At 36.0% G+C, this 14,907-nt stretch overlaps 4 protein-coding genes across 8 annotated transcripts in view; 2 read left to right on the top strand and 2 right to left on the bottom strand.

Annotated features, from left to right (window-relative positions):
• Positions 1-97: 97 nt before the first annotated feature.
• Positions 98-1,907, bottom strand: Bet5 (blocked early in transport 5). The gene is made up of 3 exons (XM_077403432.1): positions 1,773-1,907; positions 1,113-1,322; positions 98-1,034 (listed from the first exon to the last, which is right to left on the bottom strand). The coding sequence occupies exons 1-3, from the start codon at positions 1,869-1,871 to the stop codon at positions 906-908; spliced, it is 438 nt and encodes a 145-aa protein (XP_077259558.1). The 5' UTR covers positions 1,872-1,907; the 3' UTR covers positions 98-905.
• Positions 1,908-2,057: 150 nt separating this feature from the next.
• On the top strand, positions 2,058-4,832 carry LOC143895930 (uncharacterized). The gene is made up of 2 exons (XM_077403431.1): positions 2,058-4,072; positions 4,603-4,832. Exons 1-2 carry the CDS (start codon positions 3,744-3,746, stop codon positions 4,742-4,744), a joined length of 471 nt encoding a protein of 156 aa, XP_077259557.1. The 5' UTR covers positions 2,058-3,743; the 3' UTR covers positions 4,745-4,832.
• Positions 4,833-7,965: 3,133 nt separating this feature from the next.
• Positions 7,966-11,768, top strand: LOC143895926 (insulin-like growth factor-binding protein-related protein 1). Its single transcript, XM_077403422.1, has 4 exons — positions 7,966-8,649; positions 9,008-9,209; positions 10,933-11,236; positions 11,495-11,768. The coding sequence occupies exons 1-4, from the start codon at positions 8,492-8,494 to the stop codon at positions 11,662-11,664; spliced, it is 834 nt and encodes a 277-aa protein (XP_077259548.1). The 5' UTR covers positions 7,966-8,491; the 3' UTR covers positions 11,665-11,768.
• A 153-nt stretch (positions 11,769-11,921) lies between these two features.
• Prom (prominin) overlaps positions 11,922-14,907 on the bottom strand; it is a 102,825-nt gene continuing 99,839 nt past the window's right edge. For 3 of the 5 annotated variants that reach the window (XM_077403371.1, XM_077403369.1, XM_077403373.1), the window contains 7 exons: positions 14,467-14,661; positions 13,832-14,054; positions 13,031-13,330; positions 12,768-12,926; positions 12,306-12,439; positions 12,187-12,231; positions 11,922-12,064 (listed from right to left, as the gene is read on the bottom strand). In XM_077403371.1, coding sequence (XP_077259497.1) covers positions 12,034-12,064; positions 12,187-12,231; positions 12,306-12,439; positions 12,768-12,926; positions 13,031-13,330; positions 13,832-14,054; positions 14,467-14,661 — 1,087 coding nt within the window. In that variant the 3' untranslated portion in view covers positions 11,922-12,033. Of the gene's footprint in view, positions 12,065-12,186; positions 12,232-12,305; positions 12,440-12,767; positions 12,927-13,019; positions 13,331-13,831; positions 14,055-14,466; positions 14,662-14,907 lie in introns of those variants that run through there. The other 2 variants (XM_077403370.1, XM_077403372.1) reach the window with 2 other exon arrangements.

Below are 14,907 nucleotides of genomic sequence, written 5' to 3'. Positions count from 1 at the left end.
TTGTATTGACTTTTTTCTACAACATTAATACAAAATAATATTATATTTTAAATAAGTATCTTCATTAATTATCTTACTAATATATTATAATTAATTCTTATAACAAGATAAATGTGGATTTCTATCTATGTTTATATAAAAATTTTGTATTAATATGCACAAAAATGATGATGATTTCATATCGGACTGTGAATAATTACAGTTTCGAGAAATGATATTTTTTCTGCAAATATATAATATACATTATACAATATTTACTAACTATGTATCATAGTATTTTGCTATATATTTTTATCGTCCAACAGTTTTTTTAATTTTTTTTAAAATTGAAATTATTAAAACATGTGATGATGACTTATATAATAATGATAATATTGCTTAAGATGCTGAAATATCTGTGACTCTCCGAATGCCTATTGCACTACATACTTTATCATACAAAAACCCTAAATATTAATTAGGATTATTACTTAGTATGTTTAGAGTACTGGCATTTACAAATAATATATAAATCTGTATTAATTTAATTTGCCTGTACTTGCCTGTCATTAATATTGTACAGCACAGATATATCTTTTAAATAAGCACTGTTATATCGTTTTACACGTTATTGTAACAAGTGTATATATTTCTCTGGAAAGTAAAATAAACTGCTGCAAGAAAACTGAGACAAGATTGCGTTCAAAATTTACAATTCATTGAGCATCATCGTAACTTAATATTGAAATTTAACGCATAGCTTTATGTATACCATTGTCCCAATTGATATTTTGACGTAGCAACATAAACTCTTGAAACTTAAAGAGTGAATACGTTAGGTGATATTTGGTATTATCTGATTCATTGTTAAAAAAAATTCAACTCGTTTTTATATATAAAAATTTTATATCTTTATATATTATTACCTACAACGATCGACTTAGAAATAGAGGCGATTTTTTGAACAGTTCATCTACCTTTATTTTGAATAATTCACTTTGTATAGGTTCATTTAATTGGCAGAGTGGATTCTTTACTACATATTCCAAGTAGACCTAAAATGAAAAATATGCGATTACGTAGACGTACCTAAACCTGCGTTTTTATCAGGCGAAACAGGTACGTGATCTTACTTCTCTGTACAATTGCTGCAGCAATTCTCTGGCATTCTGACTTGCATTATCGGTATTCAAGACAAACTTAAGACCCGATGGCGTTTCGAAGTAGTGAAGCGTATATTTGCTCGTCTTGTAATACAGAAACCCCTCCTTGGGATCCAACGGTGAGATTTTACTTACAAATGATTTTATGGAAAACAGCATCCCATACATTAGTTTCGCTTCCTAAATTGTAAATACATTTCTGGTAATTGTTTTTAGTAATATCTAATCGACATATATTATCTTTTACATTTGTACACATCTTGCTCTTTCACAATCGGTTTACTTTTTAGAAAATTTTAATACAATGGCAAATAAGTCGCTGTCTGTCATAACAAGATTTTTTTTCTTTAAGTTTTTGACTTTCTTAAGCCTGTCCAACTTAACAAAGTACACAGATAGATTTCTTAATTTTATATCTACTTCTACATTGACTTTTCCTCAACCATTCATTGTGCTATCCTCACAAAAGCGTATGTATAGTGACTGTCTGTATTGAGCTCGGGTCCGTGAGTTTGCTAAGCCCATATGACTGTGCGGCTCAGTCATCCCTGCGGGTGTCATGTCATAACATTGTTGACACACCGGATTAGTTTCTTTAATCGACACACACACACAAACTTGCATGTTTACCTCTTCCTTCGTTATCCCCGACTTGTTTAATCTGTTCCACTCGGCATAGTACAGCAACGTGCCGGTTTTCGAAAAGATGTACAAGTTATGAATTGTCATCGCTGGCACGTTCTCTCCTTTTCGTTTCGTATCGTCGACTCTGCCAGCTGCCACGCTGCCAGCAGTCGTTCCACCTTGCAATTTGCAATCGTTGTTTTGACGTTTCGACGACGACACTGCCCAGCTGTCCTACATGACTCCTTGCACATTCGTCATCTAGTGCCGAAGTGACCGAACTCTGTGCACAAAAATCGTCGATAATACTGGGTTATGCACTTATCTTGTTGTAATAATGTAGATAACGTTACTACAGACGCAACGAAATCAAAAAGAAAAATATATTTTAATTTTAAATAATTTTTAATTAATACGTTATTAACGCTATCTATCTTGTACTTGTGTATGTGCTTTGCGAGAAATATTTGTTTTATGTAAGATTTACATGCAAAATCATATGGATTATAATCTTTTACTCAATTTTTACATAATATACCTATATTTACATTTTTCATAATATAATTTTATATAAAAGTAGGTGAAAAAGAAGTCTTTTAATCTGTCATATATAAATAATTCATAAATTATATAATTCACACTTTGCTTCTATGGCAACTAAAGAAATTATGTTAACATGATGATGATAAGTGAATATATTCATATCACTCGCAATCGATCTTCGTTGATCTTCACACCTTTAGTCACATGTTGAAGCACACTTTGTCACCGATAAATTAATAAACCAAAACGGCGAGATAGAATTCAAAACCATTCAAAAATGTAAGCCAAAACGGTGCAAATGTTCCCGTCGATTGTATTACCTATTCCAAATCGTAAATGGCATACTCGCGCGAAGTTCTCTCATTTTCGGGGAACTAGATTTCATCTCGAAGAAAAATCAATATGTCCTTCTGTGATGAAATTGATGGTAAGAGACGATGTTCTAGCACCGGTTGCTGTGGTTAGTATAGACAAATTAAATAGCCAATATCATAAGGAAAATGGTAGCGATTTCAATTTTTCAAAAATTTAAAATAATAACAATAGTTTATATATGTCATTATATATCTTTAATTAATTTCTTTAATTAATATATATTGATAAAACACTTGGTATTTATTATTTACTTATTATTGTTAAATATTAAAAGAAAAAATTTAAACCAATACCTTTGAGTTAAATAACATTTTATTATTTTTAACTACCATCGAAATTTATTACTTTAACAAAATAGTATTATTTTAACTCCATTAGTTTAGTTAAATTAACATTGTTTTAGTTAAATTGTTGAGTATTAGGAGCAGTGGCGATTTATAGAAATGGTTAAAAATGACTCAAATTGAGTATAATTAACACTACAAATTTAACTATGTGTAAGCAAAGAGGAATGTTAATAGTTTTCATTAATAGTCATTCTGTGACATTAATTTATTCACATTTTACTGAATTGCTTTATGAAAGTTGTGATTTTTTGTTGTCATAAAAGCTAATCATTAACACAATAAAAATTCGTTAAGAAATTAATGTATTGTACATTACTCAAAAACCGTGCAGCTTAATATATCTCAAAATATATCTTTCAAAGAGATTTATTTTATAGCTAAACAAATGTATTCCTTTTTGTAAGAGTTTCGCGTGTTTTCTTTCTTAAATATCTTCTAATCCCTATATATATATATATATATATATATATATATATATATATATATATAACTCGTATATATATCCCGAGAATGTATGTGCATGATTCGAAAACGTGCAGTTTGCTTTTGAAAGATATTCTTCAAAGAGATTCACTTTATAACTAAGCAAATGTATTCCTTTTTTTAGCAACAAAATACTTTGAATACTGAGAGATTCTATAAAATCACTGAGAAAATTTTATTTCCTCTTTCTTGAATATCTCCTAATCCCTAACTCGTATATATCCCGAAAATGGATGGCTTTAGCCGGCAATATTTTGATGCAGGAAACAGTTGTGCATCAGGCAAGAGCGGTTGTGAGACGCGCATATCTTCGTGTAATTGCCAAAGTAACGTAGGATGCCCGGATTGCGTCGCTTGCAGTGGTCTGCGGCCCACTGGAACCGCCGCGACGGGCGCGTGTCCTGGTCCGTGTCAGTGTGTCGAGGAGGAAATCTGGAACAGTAACGTGCCACCTAAACCGAATTGCCGATGGTTGAATAACTTCGCCGAGCTACGCCGTCAATGGAGCGATTACGGTCGCCAGCAAGCGTACAAGTGCCGCGGCTGCAGACGATCGTGGTAGGCAAATAGCGATGGTCCAGCATATCGATATCTTGGGTGGACACGTGGGCGAGAAACCGACATCGTCCTGCGTGTGACGAGACGATAAAAATGAACGTTTTACATCAGTCCAGAACACTTGCTCGCTTTTCTCGTTTCCGAATAACAAAACGATATCGGTTACTCTCGTTCCCAGGTATTTCAACACTCTGTATTAAGGCACGTTGTAAAATTCAACAGCCTTTGGTTCTGGCTGATTTTTGGTGTGCGTAAGAAAAATGTTGCCCGTGTGCGACATCCGTGATGTTTTATAGTAAACTTATTGAGGGTCAACAGCTTGGAGGAAATTGGAGCTAGTGCTTATCTCAGTTTTCGTGAAAGCACTGTCCGTTTGTAGCGTCGCTGTTGCTCTCTCTGTTTTATTTTTCTTCACAGGGAAAGAATTTTCGAATGAATATGAACGCTAAGCGAATATATTTTTATATTCAGTGATATTGAAAGAATTATTAGATTTCCTTATTTTGTGCCGTGTTGCATTTTGTTCGCAGCAGAACTGTCGCTTCGTGCCGACCGTGTCTTTCACCAACGGCCCCGTGTTCCGGTACCATTTTACTTATGTCGGACTGTCAGGTACACACCGAGGTAGATTCCTTGCTGAGATACGCTTTAAAATGCTTGAGATTTCTTTGAGGTAGTAAATTTTACAACTATTTACTGCGAGAGGAGATTAAAGTAAATGTCGGTGCGAAGAAAACAAAAGATCTACTTAATCCCGCTATTCTAGTTTAAGATTGCTCAATTTTTACCCAATTCTTGCTTTAAAAATATTCTTTCTAATATTAATAATAATTTTAGTAATGATTTCAACATTAATAATTAACTTCCGAAGCATCTAATGCAGAACAAATATATTTGAATAAAATATTTTTAAAAATATCATCCATTTGAATTCAAACGTAGTCGATGTTCATGACGAACTGAGACCGAGTAGCAAGATTAACCAGTGCAGAATGAACAATCTAATAGCACAGTTAATGCTTATGATATTCTGTATACGTTTTAATTAAATTTGACAGGAAGGTCGCAAGGATTTAATTCAAGCGCGGTTAGTTGGCGCACTCGATTTATGTAAATTAGTATAGTATAGTTAGAAGTAGGCGAGCGTTTCAAAGTTTCTTAATTATTCGGTAAAATTCGTAAAGTTGGCCAAACTAATTTGTATACAGACTTTAATGGCACAGTAATTGGGACGTTTAAAATGTTAAACGTTTAAAATGCGACCTAAACTTGACTGCTGTAACTTTAATGTATACGGCCATTAAGTGTTCGTTACATTTATCTTGACGCGATTTGAAAGACGTCGTCGTGTTACGTTGCAATTTTCACAAACAGACAGCATTTTTAAGACGCCGATTCCGGCAGCTATACGGTTCGCGCGATAAGTTCGCGCCTCGCTTTGTAACTGTCGTCAGATTCCTCTATCTTCGACAGAAATGCTGTGGGAGCCGTCGTTTAGCGGGCGGGGCAAGCAAATCGGAAGTGGCACCGGCAGATAAATCGCCATCACCCGAATCTCTGAAACGGGAAGCGGGCGGTGGTTGCCCGCCGCCAAACTGTAGCCGTCCATCGACCCGCTATAACTCTCCCATAAACGCGGATTGCGCGTCGACCGCTTCGTCTTGCTGCCCCTCGCAATGCAGATATCCTCAAGCTTCGCCGCATCGGGCGTCCGACTGTCTTCAGCCCTGTGCCCGGAAATCTATCCTAAAAAAACGCAGCTGCAGTTGCCAGTATAATAATGCGAGTCGCTGCTGCCTGTGCCAACCGATGCCGCGCGGCTGCAACTGCCCGCCGCCGATTCAGGTGGACGCGCGCGCTGCTCACGAGTGCTCCTGCGACTGTCCGTCCAGCCCGGAATGCGCCTGTCCACCCAGCGAACGAAGATTCCCAAAAACGACGGCCAAGTGTCCCAACGCGCGTCTCTGCTGTCCGTCCCCTCGATTACCGCCGAGTCCCAAGTGTTACTGCCCGCGTTGTCAGCCGTGTCCGCCGCCACCCTGCGGTCCATGCACGTCCGCCAAGTGTCGACGACCCCTTCCACTCAAGGATCTATGCTCGCCGTGTCCATCCTGCCCACCTTGTCGGCCGGTTTCGACCGCTTCGCCTTGTCGTGTTACTCCGACACCTTGCAAAAACCTGACGTTCTGCACCGAGCGTGCCGGTCGACCTTCCTCGCCCTGTACAGGTCAGTCTTGGCGTGGGATTACTGGCGATAGGAGCTCGGAGAGTAGCATCGGTAGTAAACAAAATGGCAATGAGAGACGAGAGTTACACAATAAGAAAGATCGTGACTGTTTGTTATGCAGATTGTATTGGATCCGAGATTGGATCCAAATACACCGATAAAGATCGCAATTTAACACTAAACGAGAGATATACGCATCAGAATTCAGAGTCAAAGACGTTTATTAATTTGTCAGAGACCACAAATCCTTCGAAGTCTGTCGATCCCGATTCGTACGTGTCGGAGGAAAGAGATGAGACCGCTTTTGAAAATGCAGCGGAGGCTCTTGAAGAATGTACCATCGAAAAATCTTCGAAGGATTCGTGGTACACTTCACCTACCCCCGCTTCGTCCAACAGCGGTACGGAGCCCGATCATTATGCATTCCAGGAGGAATATCCGCCCACTGGCAGAAACGTGTCTAGAAATCTTGTTTTGGCAAGATTATCGAGTCGTATAAAATCATTTAGTCGGGTAAAGAATTTATACGAATAAAACGCTGCTTCGACGTAGCGTGTTATTCTTCGCGAAGCTCCGCAGGCACGTGTTGAACCGTTGGCGGGGATTTCAATAAGCATCCTGGCAACCACACCGACACGTGGGATCGACAGACAACGTAGGAATGGTGGAGCCTTGAGGGAAGATACGATAGATGCTCGTAGTTTACCTTGGAAAAATCGCGTAATACGATTGAACGCGTTTCAAAAATACCGTCTTCTACGATTCGCGACTGTTCAATCTTCCTCACCTACGTCGTCTAGCGAGGAACTTACCCGTTTCACCCCGTGAATCGAAATTACCGTTCGTATTTGTTATATTTTAAAGTAATCAACGATAAATAGAAACGAGAAAATTGTGAATTTAAATTTCGAGAGAATATTTATCTATAAGATATTTCTATAATTAATACAGAGAAAAGTTATTAATTAGTTTAAGTATTTTTAATAAATTTAGACAATTTCAAAAATTGATGAGCTAGTATTTTGATGATCAATATAAGCTCTCTTTTTCTCTACAGAGATCTCGTTAAAAAAAATAAATTATACAAAAATTTTAATATATTTTAGCAAGTACATCTAATTTTATAATGTTTAACATTTTATATTTTATATTTTATACAAATTTACTTATGTGGCTCATTAAAAAATGGAGGCATTATTATAAAATTACAAACTTTTTAGTTATGTCAATTTTAACAACATACACATTTGAGATTCACAGAAAAATAAATCTCTATATATGTTCAAAAAATTTTGAAGAACTCCGGAAATCTGTTTTGTTAATTTAGTTGTGTAATATGCTAGAGACTGATGTTGACTCTACCTTATGTTATCACCAAAGGACCAATGTGACACGTGGTGTGGTGCATCCAGTAGGTGTCAGCTGCACGTCGGAGGGAACATTGAGCGCATATGCGCATACAAATGAAAAGAAGAGCGTGAGTGCATGCTGCGATGTGTTTTCTAATCTTGGTGGCATCGGCTATTCGACTCTCGTACCAAGCCCGTTGGCACTAATATCCTTCGCTCTACTGATTCTTCTAGCCGTTACCTGGTCCTCCGGTTCAGCCTTTTACCGTCGTTACTTGTTACGCAAGAGAATCTGCTGGAAATATCTGAGATTATAATTATGTGAAATTCTCTTGAGCTTGTGACAAAATAAAATAAAATAAAAAATTTGATGAACCAAAATCCACGCACATATAAGTAAGCGAAAACTTGTACGTAACTCTAGAAATTTGCAATCTAAGTTAGCACGAAATATAAACTTGGTCAATAGCCTGTAAGCTATACGCTTTGTTCCAAATACGAAACTCATGATACAATGCAATACACATCGAATGTAAAACAATGTGTAACGATAAATAAATGATATATCAACGAATGCATCGAACCGCCTACCAGGAGAGAATATTAATTTTAACAATATAGATTTATTTTATCATATTTTAGGATATTTTTTCGGCGATTTATATCTATAAGATACAAATAATTGATTATTAAATAAAATATCTCGTAAAGTATGTATATAGCGGTAATTCCCTTGCAAACATTTTCTTTTTTAATATACGCGATATATACGCTTCAACCTCCCCCATCACACCAGGAGTGACATATAGCGAATGACGCTCGCGCTTTCTGTCAGTCGGCGAAATGACGTGCCGGAGAGCGTTTCCGTTCACGTTTTTGACGGTGTTGGTGTTCTGTGCAACATTCCGACGAGGTGCTCCTGCTGTCGCAGGAACTATCGAAAATAAGAGTGTCACTGAGAAAGCGCAACCAGAGGGTTGCATTGAGTGTGGATATTACAGGTACACGCGGTCGCAGAAAAAACTGGATATAATCGAAGACTGTAGCGTAACATAGAGGAATTGTAGATGTTTGCAGAGGAAATAATTAATGATTCAGCATTAAGAATGCCTTATCTAAAGTTTCGATTTTTCTGTGTATATATCCATTTATATTTTTTTCTTAATTTATATTACAGAATTATAATTTAGGAAGGAAAGTGGTACTCTTTAGAAATAATTTTTAAAATAATTTTAAGAAAGTACCATTTTTCTTCTTAAATTATAACTGTAAACTTAAAAGTAAGCCCTATGGCTTACTTTTAAGTTTATATAGGTAGATATCATAATATATTTTTTATTGTTCATCGTACGTATATAGATGTCCAGAGAATTCTGGAAAATGCTTGCTGGGCTCGGTACCTGATCCTTGTGGATGTTGTCCGGAGACCGGTTTGTGCGCCCGTCTCCTTGGCGAACCATGCTGGAACGTGAGCATCCCTCTTTTATCTTCAAAGAGCCGTAACGACGGATACTGCGCAAGAAATTATCTATGCGAGTTGCGCTCCGATCTACAAGAAACGGTACGGTACGAAACGCTGTTCGTGCTTACAAAAGTTGAATGAGATCTTTAAGCATACGATTAATTTTATTTTAATATTTAATATTCGAAAAGCAAAATTTATAAAGTCGTTCTCCACAATACGAAGAATATGCATGTCATGAATGTGTTTTGCGTCACTTCTGAAATTTTCAATTTAGTTGCGTACGCGAATTTCTATAAAATTTGTTGCTTGTTATTTGCTTCGTTCATTTAAACATAACTGTATATTATTTATATTATTGAACTTTATATTATTGAATTATCGAATTTTAAAGAAGGACTCGGTACATATCTATGTACGACAACTGTTTTGATCACGTGTTTGGATCGTGTACAGTTTTTTATTAGTGTAGTGAAACGATCGTCCAACAGTAACTTACACGAATGTGCGTGGTATTGCGCTGACAACACTTAATCGTCCATGTAATATATTAGTATAGAATTTAGTCTGAAAGTTAATTTAAACAAAAGCAATACGACATTCCACCAGTTGTTTTATCATAGAATTATTACTTATTATATATCTATTTGCTTTCAATAAATTTTGCATGTATATAGTTTACAAGTTGTCGTAATAGAGTTCTTTAAAGAGCGGATTTCTTTAAAGAACATTCGTTGAATTTGCACGAAGCTAAGAAAGCGAGTCATCACGGGCGATATTTATCACCTCCGTAAGTGATAAATTCACTTTCCCAATTAGATTTAAGGGGATCACGTTCTAGATCACTCGGTCTCAATGAGCTCGGTAATGAGAGCTCCGGCTTTCTGGGTTAGTTCGACACAAAAATGGGAATCGCGCGTCATTGCGCAAACGATATCTAACGTAGACCCGCGTATATCATCCACCCACTGTGCTACGTTGTCAGTCAGATCTAACGTAGCTCCAAGATTGCAGCCACCGGCGACTTACGGTCGCTGACCCGCTCCGCGCTGGCCTTTTCGCATCTAATTTCGTCTTGTGCACCGTGGGCCGTGATCGCATTGTGAGAATATATGCGCACACACGTCATGCAATCAAACAATCAGGCAGACCGTTTATGATAGACGCGGGCTGGATAAGAATACTTTTCACTATATGGTCTTAACCGGGGTAGGAGCCGTATTTAAATAGCCGGAACCATCTCTCAAAGGTCGTTCCGGGTAACTGCATATATAAATACCTAATCATTTTTACATCAACTACTTAATTACATTGAACCCTACATTGAACTATTTAAACGATCACTAATTATTTTCCTTAAGCGAGCTATCTATGAAGACAATTCGCGCGAAGTCTGTTTGTGGTGTTTGCGCCAGTTCCATAGAAATTCTCAGTATATAGCGAAGAGGTGCTGGCACACAAAGTGCCATTTTACCAACTACAAACGATTTAACTTCTCCGTAGTAAAATGGGAAAATTGTTTTGTCTCTAAATATCAGATGATGGCCATTTTCTGTCTGTAAAGTGGGAATAAAACAGTAGGAATAAGAAAAATGGCGATAACAACGTCTTAAGGTCAATCCAGACAAATTTGCATAGGTGCATATAAGCATATGCATAAAGAAATAAATTGGTCTATTTCCTTATGCACATGTATATAGACCAATCAATTCTCTTATGCTTATGTTTATGCGCTATGTAAGTTTGTCTGGATAGACCTTTATAGTATAGGGGTAACGATGCATGTAATTAACAGAAACGAACAGATTGAATTTTTATGCAGAATGCTCCGGAAGCAACCTGCGTCTGTATGGAACAGAGCCCGGCGTGCGGTAGCAATAACGAAACTTACCCGACGCCGTGCGCATTGCACGAAGAAGCGATGAAACTCAGGAACTCATCTTCCTTGAGATTGCAACATCTCGGTCCTTGTGAAAGTAGACCTTGGATTCTGTCAACTTTGGAAGATGTTGTCTCATCCTTTGGTCAACGAGTCGCACTCAATTGCGAGGCAAAGGGCTTTCCTGTGCCGGATATCTTTTGGGAATTTCATTCGGCTGATGGAAGAAGAGTGATAAAATTGCCAGGTAAAATGATACAATATTAATAGTATTGAAGTAAAATATTTTGCAAAATATTTTTTGCGTTGCGCGGATTAAAATATACAAATTAATCAAATTGTTCTACATATAATTGATAGAATGTCGGAAGAACAAGATTAAAATACATCTGGCAATAGCATTTAATAGTATTTAAGTTTGTCTTAAAACTTACGCGTTATGTATTGCTGAATAATTATACAAATATGACATGTTACAGAATTTAGTAATTTGTTTTATTCATAGGAGAGGAGCACGAGGCGACAGTACATACGAGCGAGGGCCCAGAGCCCCTTATGCGAACATCTTGGATGCAATTGGCTCGGCTGGATGAAAAACACATCGGGATGTATCATTGTATTGCTAACAATTCCGTAGGAGAAGCAAGCATTTCTTCGTTCGTGTCCATGCAGTGAGATTGTACTTTTATTTTGTGAGACTATCTTTCTGTGTGTACGAATACAACGAAAAAAAAAACGAGCAAACTAATACATTTGAAAGGTTTATTATTATTATTTTTTTAACAAACAGACGCATGAAGAATTTTTCGCACTAATGACACTATTCTGAGAGATCAAGTAGACTTCATAAAAATGTATAAACGGCAGTTAACTTTTAGAAATCTGCTTGCGATAAGTTAGATACAAGTAAAACTTATTTTGTATACTTATCTATACTTGAAGCTTTTTCGATGTTTTTGCTATATTAAATTTCGATGCTATATTAACTTTTTTCTGAGTCTGCAATGCCTGCAACGCGAAGTCCTCGTCCTTTGTCCTCGTTTGTTACCAATCGTTTTGTGGCGGTGGCGGAGGGCTAAAATATATAATTACACAATTATAAATAGAATTTTATTAATAAAACATAATTTTATAACACACTTTTAATATGTAATTATCTAAATACAAGATAAAAAGAAGATATTTATATCAATTTACTCTGGCATCTGCCACGTTCTATCGTCATCCGAGTTGAGACTTGCACTAAAGAAAGATATATTTTTATAGTTTGTTTTAAATCCTGTAATTTGTTAATTAATTAAAAATGGGATACTAACGCTCTTGTTGACAGTAGGGTAGCATCTTCTACGAATCGAGACGGTTTCCTGTATACCAGTGACAAAATATGAGCCGTTGGTGTGCCGACTATCATAACGATTACGCATATGAACGTAGCAAACCAGAAACCGTTCTAAAAACGCAGACGTGTAAGAAATTTTATGACAAATGCGAGATTATTTACTGCATTAGTTATTCATGCCATTGAATATTTGTTTTTTCTTTCGTTCTTTTATTTATATATATTTAAATTATTTAATATTTAATTTATATATATGATAATTAAAAGGATCTCGCTCGTGTGTTTCAAACAATGAAAAAACATGGGCCGATAAACGAGGAAATAGTAGATCTATTCAATCTGATTGATTGAAATACTATTCTACTAGTCTACTATTTGCTCGGTTATTGGCCTTTGTTTTTCTATTGCTTAATTTAATACACTTTTTAATTACACATACAAAAGGGCTTAAAATGTGAGCACATAGTAAGTATCTCAGTCCTTCTAAAATGTCCCACAAGGGTCGACACTTAGATACTTCCGTGGTTATCTCAGAGAATACGTGAGTCCGCCATTGATCTAGGTAATTCGATAGTCGGTCCATGTATAATTTTGTTTTCTGCAAACGATTATTAAACGATGAATTTCAATAGTTTGTGATGTTTTTTTTTTCTGAATTTCTTTTAATCTGCAAAGAAGAAATTTTCAACACCATTTATTCACCAATTGAGCAATCTTCTCTCCCTGATGATCTATATAATATTGTATTGTCCTCAGATGTGAAATCGATTGATTGACTTGACGCCAAAGAGGTTGCACTTGCAACTCAAGAACAGCAAGGCGATAGACCAGATCGTCTTGTAATTTCATTAGCGGTTTCACTCGGCGCAATGTTAGATCCCGCATTGTTGTCCCGATGCTTTGCAGTTCCTTGGCAGTACTTCGATCCTGGAGCTGACGGGATACATTGTCCAGTTGGTCAGACAATGTACTTATATCTTTACTCAGAATCGGTCCTTGAATCTACGAGAGGATATAAAATAGCAGTTGAAATTATCGGGGAATAAAAGAGACGATTTCCCTCAAAATATATTCTTCTCTGCCAAATTTTGCAACTAAAAGTATCATCAATAAAACAATAGGAAAGCTATGTTAATTATGTGAATAATTTGCATATACAAAAGATTATAAGATATTAAAATAAATGTACATGTGTGCGTTATGCACTTGAATTAACATAGTTTGGCTAAATAGACTTTAATTAGTTTATCATAGTACCCGTCTAGCATCACGTAGTGATGCAGCTGCGCAATTTGTTACTTTCCTTCAATGCCAGTGAATTTTTCCGTCAAAAAAATTCTTCAAAGCTTGAGTAATTTCAAGCTTTAATCAAGTTATTAAAATCTAGTAAAAACTTTTGCTTTTATCTTAAAATACAAAGGCTTTGTTGTTCACTTGGAAGAACATAAGAATAAAAAGTTGAAGTCTAACGTAACAAATAAACGTTTATAAATGAATAGGTACCATAATTCTATGCGCGGTGAGGTTCAAACCACAAGCATTTAAGAGATCCTGAAGACGCTGTCGTAAATTCGGCGTTAATATATGTAGGCCTTTCAAATCAACTTTGACATTTGAGATTGCTCTAGACAGGCCTGGCCATGCCCAATGCGCAGTCAAATGTTCCAGTTTCATCACATTTTCCAAGCCGAAGGCGGGATAAGCTGCTTCGTTGTTTCGACATTTTCTGAAAATAAATATTGCAGTTGAAAGCTGTAACACACATTGCAACCATTCGCTATGTCTGTATGTTACAGCCTGAGGGATAGGGATACATATGATAAAAAATATATAAATAAAAATATATAATTTATATTCAAACTGCAGTCTATACTCTCAAACTATGTTTTATATAACTTTTTATTATACTCAACGGTGCCATGTTTTCATTAAAATTTGTGGAATATTATATTTCAAACAATAAAAAAGTTCATTTTATTGAAAATATAATTGCGATATTGATTAAAAAAATATATGTATTTTTTTATCAATAACTCTTTTAATAGTATCTAGTTCGTAATTTTTAATACAACCTATGGTTTGAGGTTGAATATCATAAAACTTTATTTATTTATCTTGATTAAGATAATGGAATTTACTCAAAGAGCTCCTTGAGAGGAATTGTGAGTCTTCTTCCTAAAAACATTCGAGTTTCCAGCACAACTTCTATAGTACGATAGTCAGGATCGTACAGCGGTCGACATATCAACATTTCTGTATGGCTGGCGATGCCCAAAGCGACCATGAACACTGCCCATAGTGTAATCGAGACGAAACAGCTCGTGGCCACACCACTGAAATCCGATCGACACACTCAATCTGGCGATCTGTTTTATTAGATCTATAAGATCTATTACCTCCGATCAAGTTCTCTGTTGTCAGAGCTCACTAAATGATAATTTATTATAATATAAATATTTATATTTACGATGCAATATTGTCTTCTGTATGATAAATACCTGCTGCCATGTGATAAGACATCTAGTAATAAATTATGTTATCTTTATATATAGTAGTTCGTCTTTTTTGACAAGACAAAG

This window comes from Temnothorax americanus, unplaced genomic scaffold (assembly GCF_048541705.1).
Source record: "Temnothorax americanus isolate GAGA-0224 unplaced genomic scaffold, ASM4854170v1 Scaffold17, whole genome shotgun sequence".
Lineage (NCBI taxonomy): Eukaryota > Metazoa > Arthropoda > Insecta > Hymenoptera > Formicidae > Temnothorax > Temnothorax americanus.
The sequence above is the reverse complement of the archived record's forward strand: the minus strand, read 5'-3'. Positions and strand labels throughout refer to the sequence as shown.

Coding starts and splice junctions, on each gene's coding strand:
- Bet5 (XM_077403432.1), bottom strand. CDS start 1,871: ATGACAATTCATAACTTGTACATCTTTTCGAAAACCGGCACGTTGCTG. Junction 1,323..1,772: donor CGGGGATAACGAAGGAAGAG/GTAAACATGCAA, acceptor TTTACAATTTAG/GAAGCGAAACTAATGTATGG. Junction 1,035..1,112: donor TGCAGCAATTGTACAGAGAA/GTAAGATCACGT, acceptor TTTTCATTTTAG/GTCTACTTGGAATATGTAGT.
- LOC143895930 (XM_077403431.1), top strand. CDS start 3,744: ATGGATGGCTTTAGCCGGCAATATTTTGATGCAGGAAACAGTTGTGCA. Junction 4,073..4,602: donor CGCGGCTGCAGACGATCGTG/GTAGGCAAATAG, acceptor TTTTGTTCGCAG/CAGAACTGTCGCTTCGTGCC.
- LOC143895926 (XM_077403422.1), top strand. CDS start 8,492: ATGACGTGCCGGAGAGCGTTTCCGTTCACGTTTTTGACGGTGTTGGTG. Junction 9,210..10,932: donor GCTCCGATCTACAAGAAACG/GTACGGTACGAA, acceptor ATTTTTATGCAG/AATGCTCCGGAAGCAACCTG. Junction 11,237..11,494: donor AAGAGTGATAAAATTGCCAG/GTAAAATGATAC, acceptor TTTTATTCATAG/GAGAGGAGCACGAGGCGACA.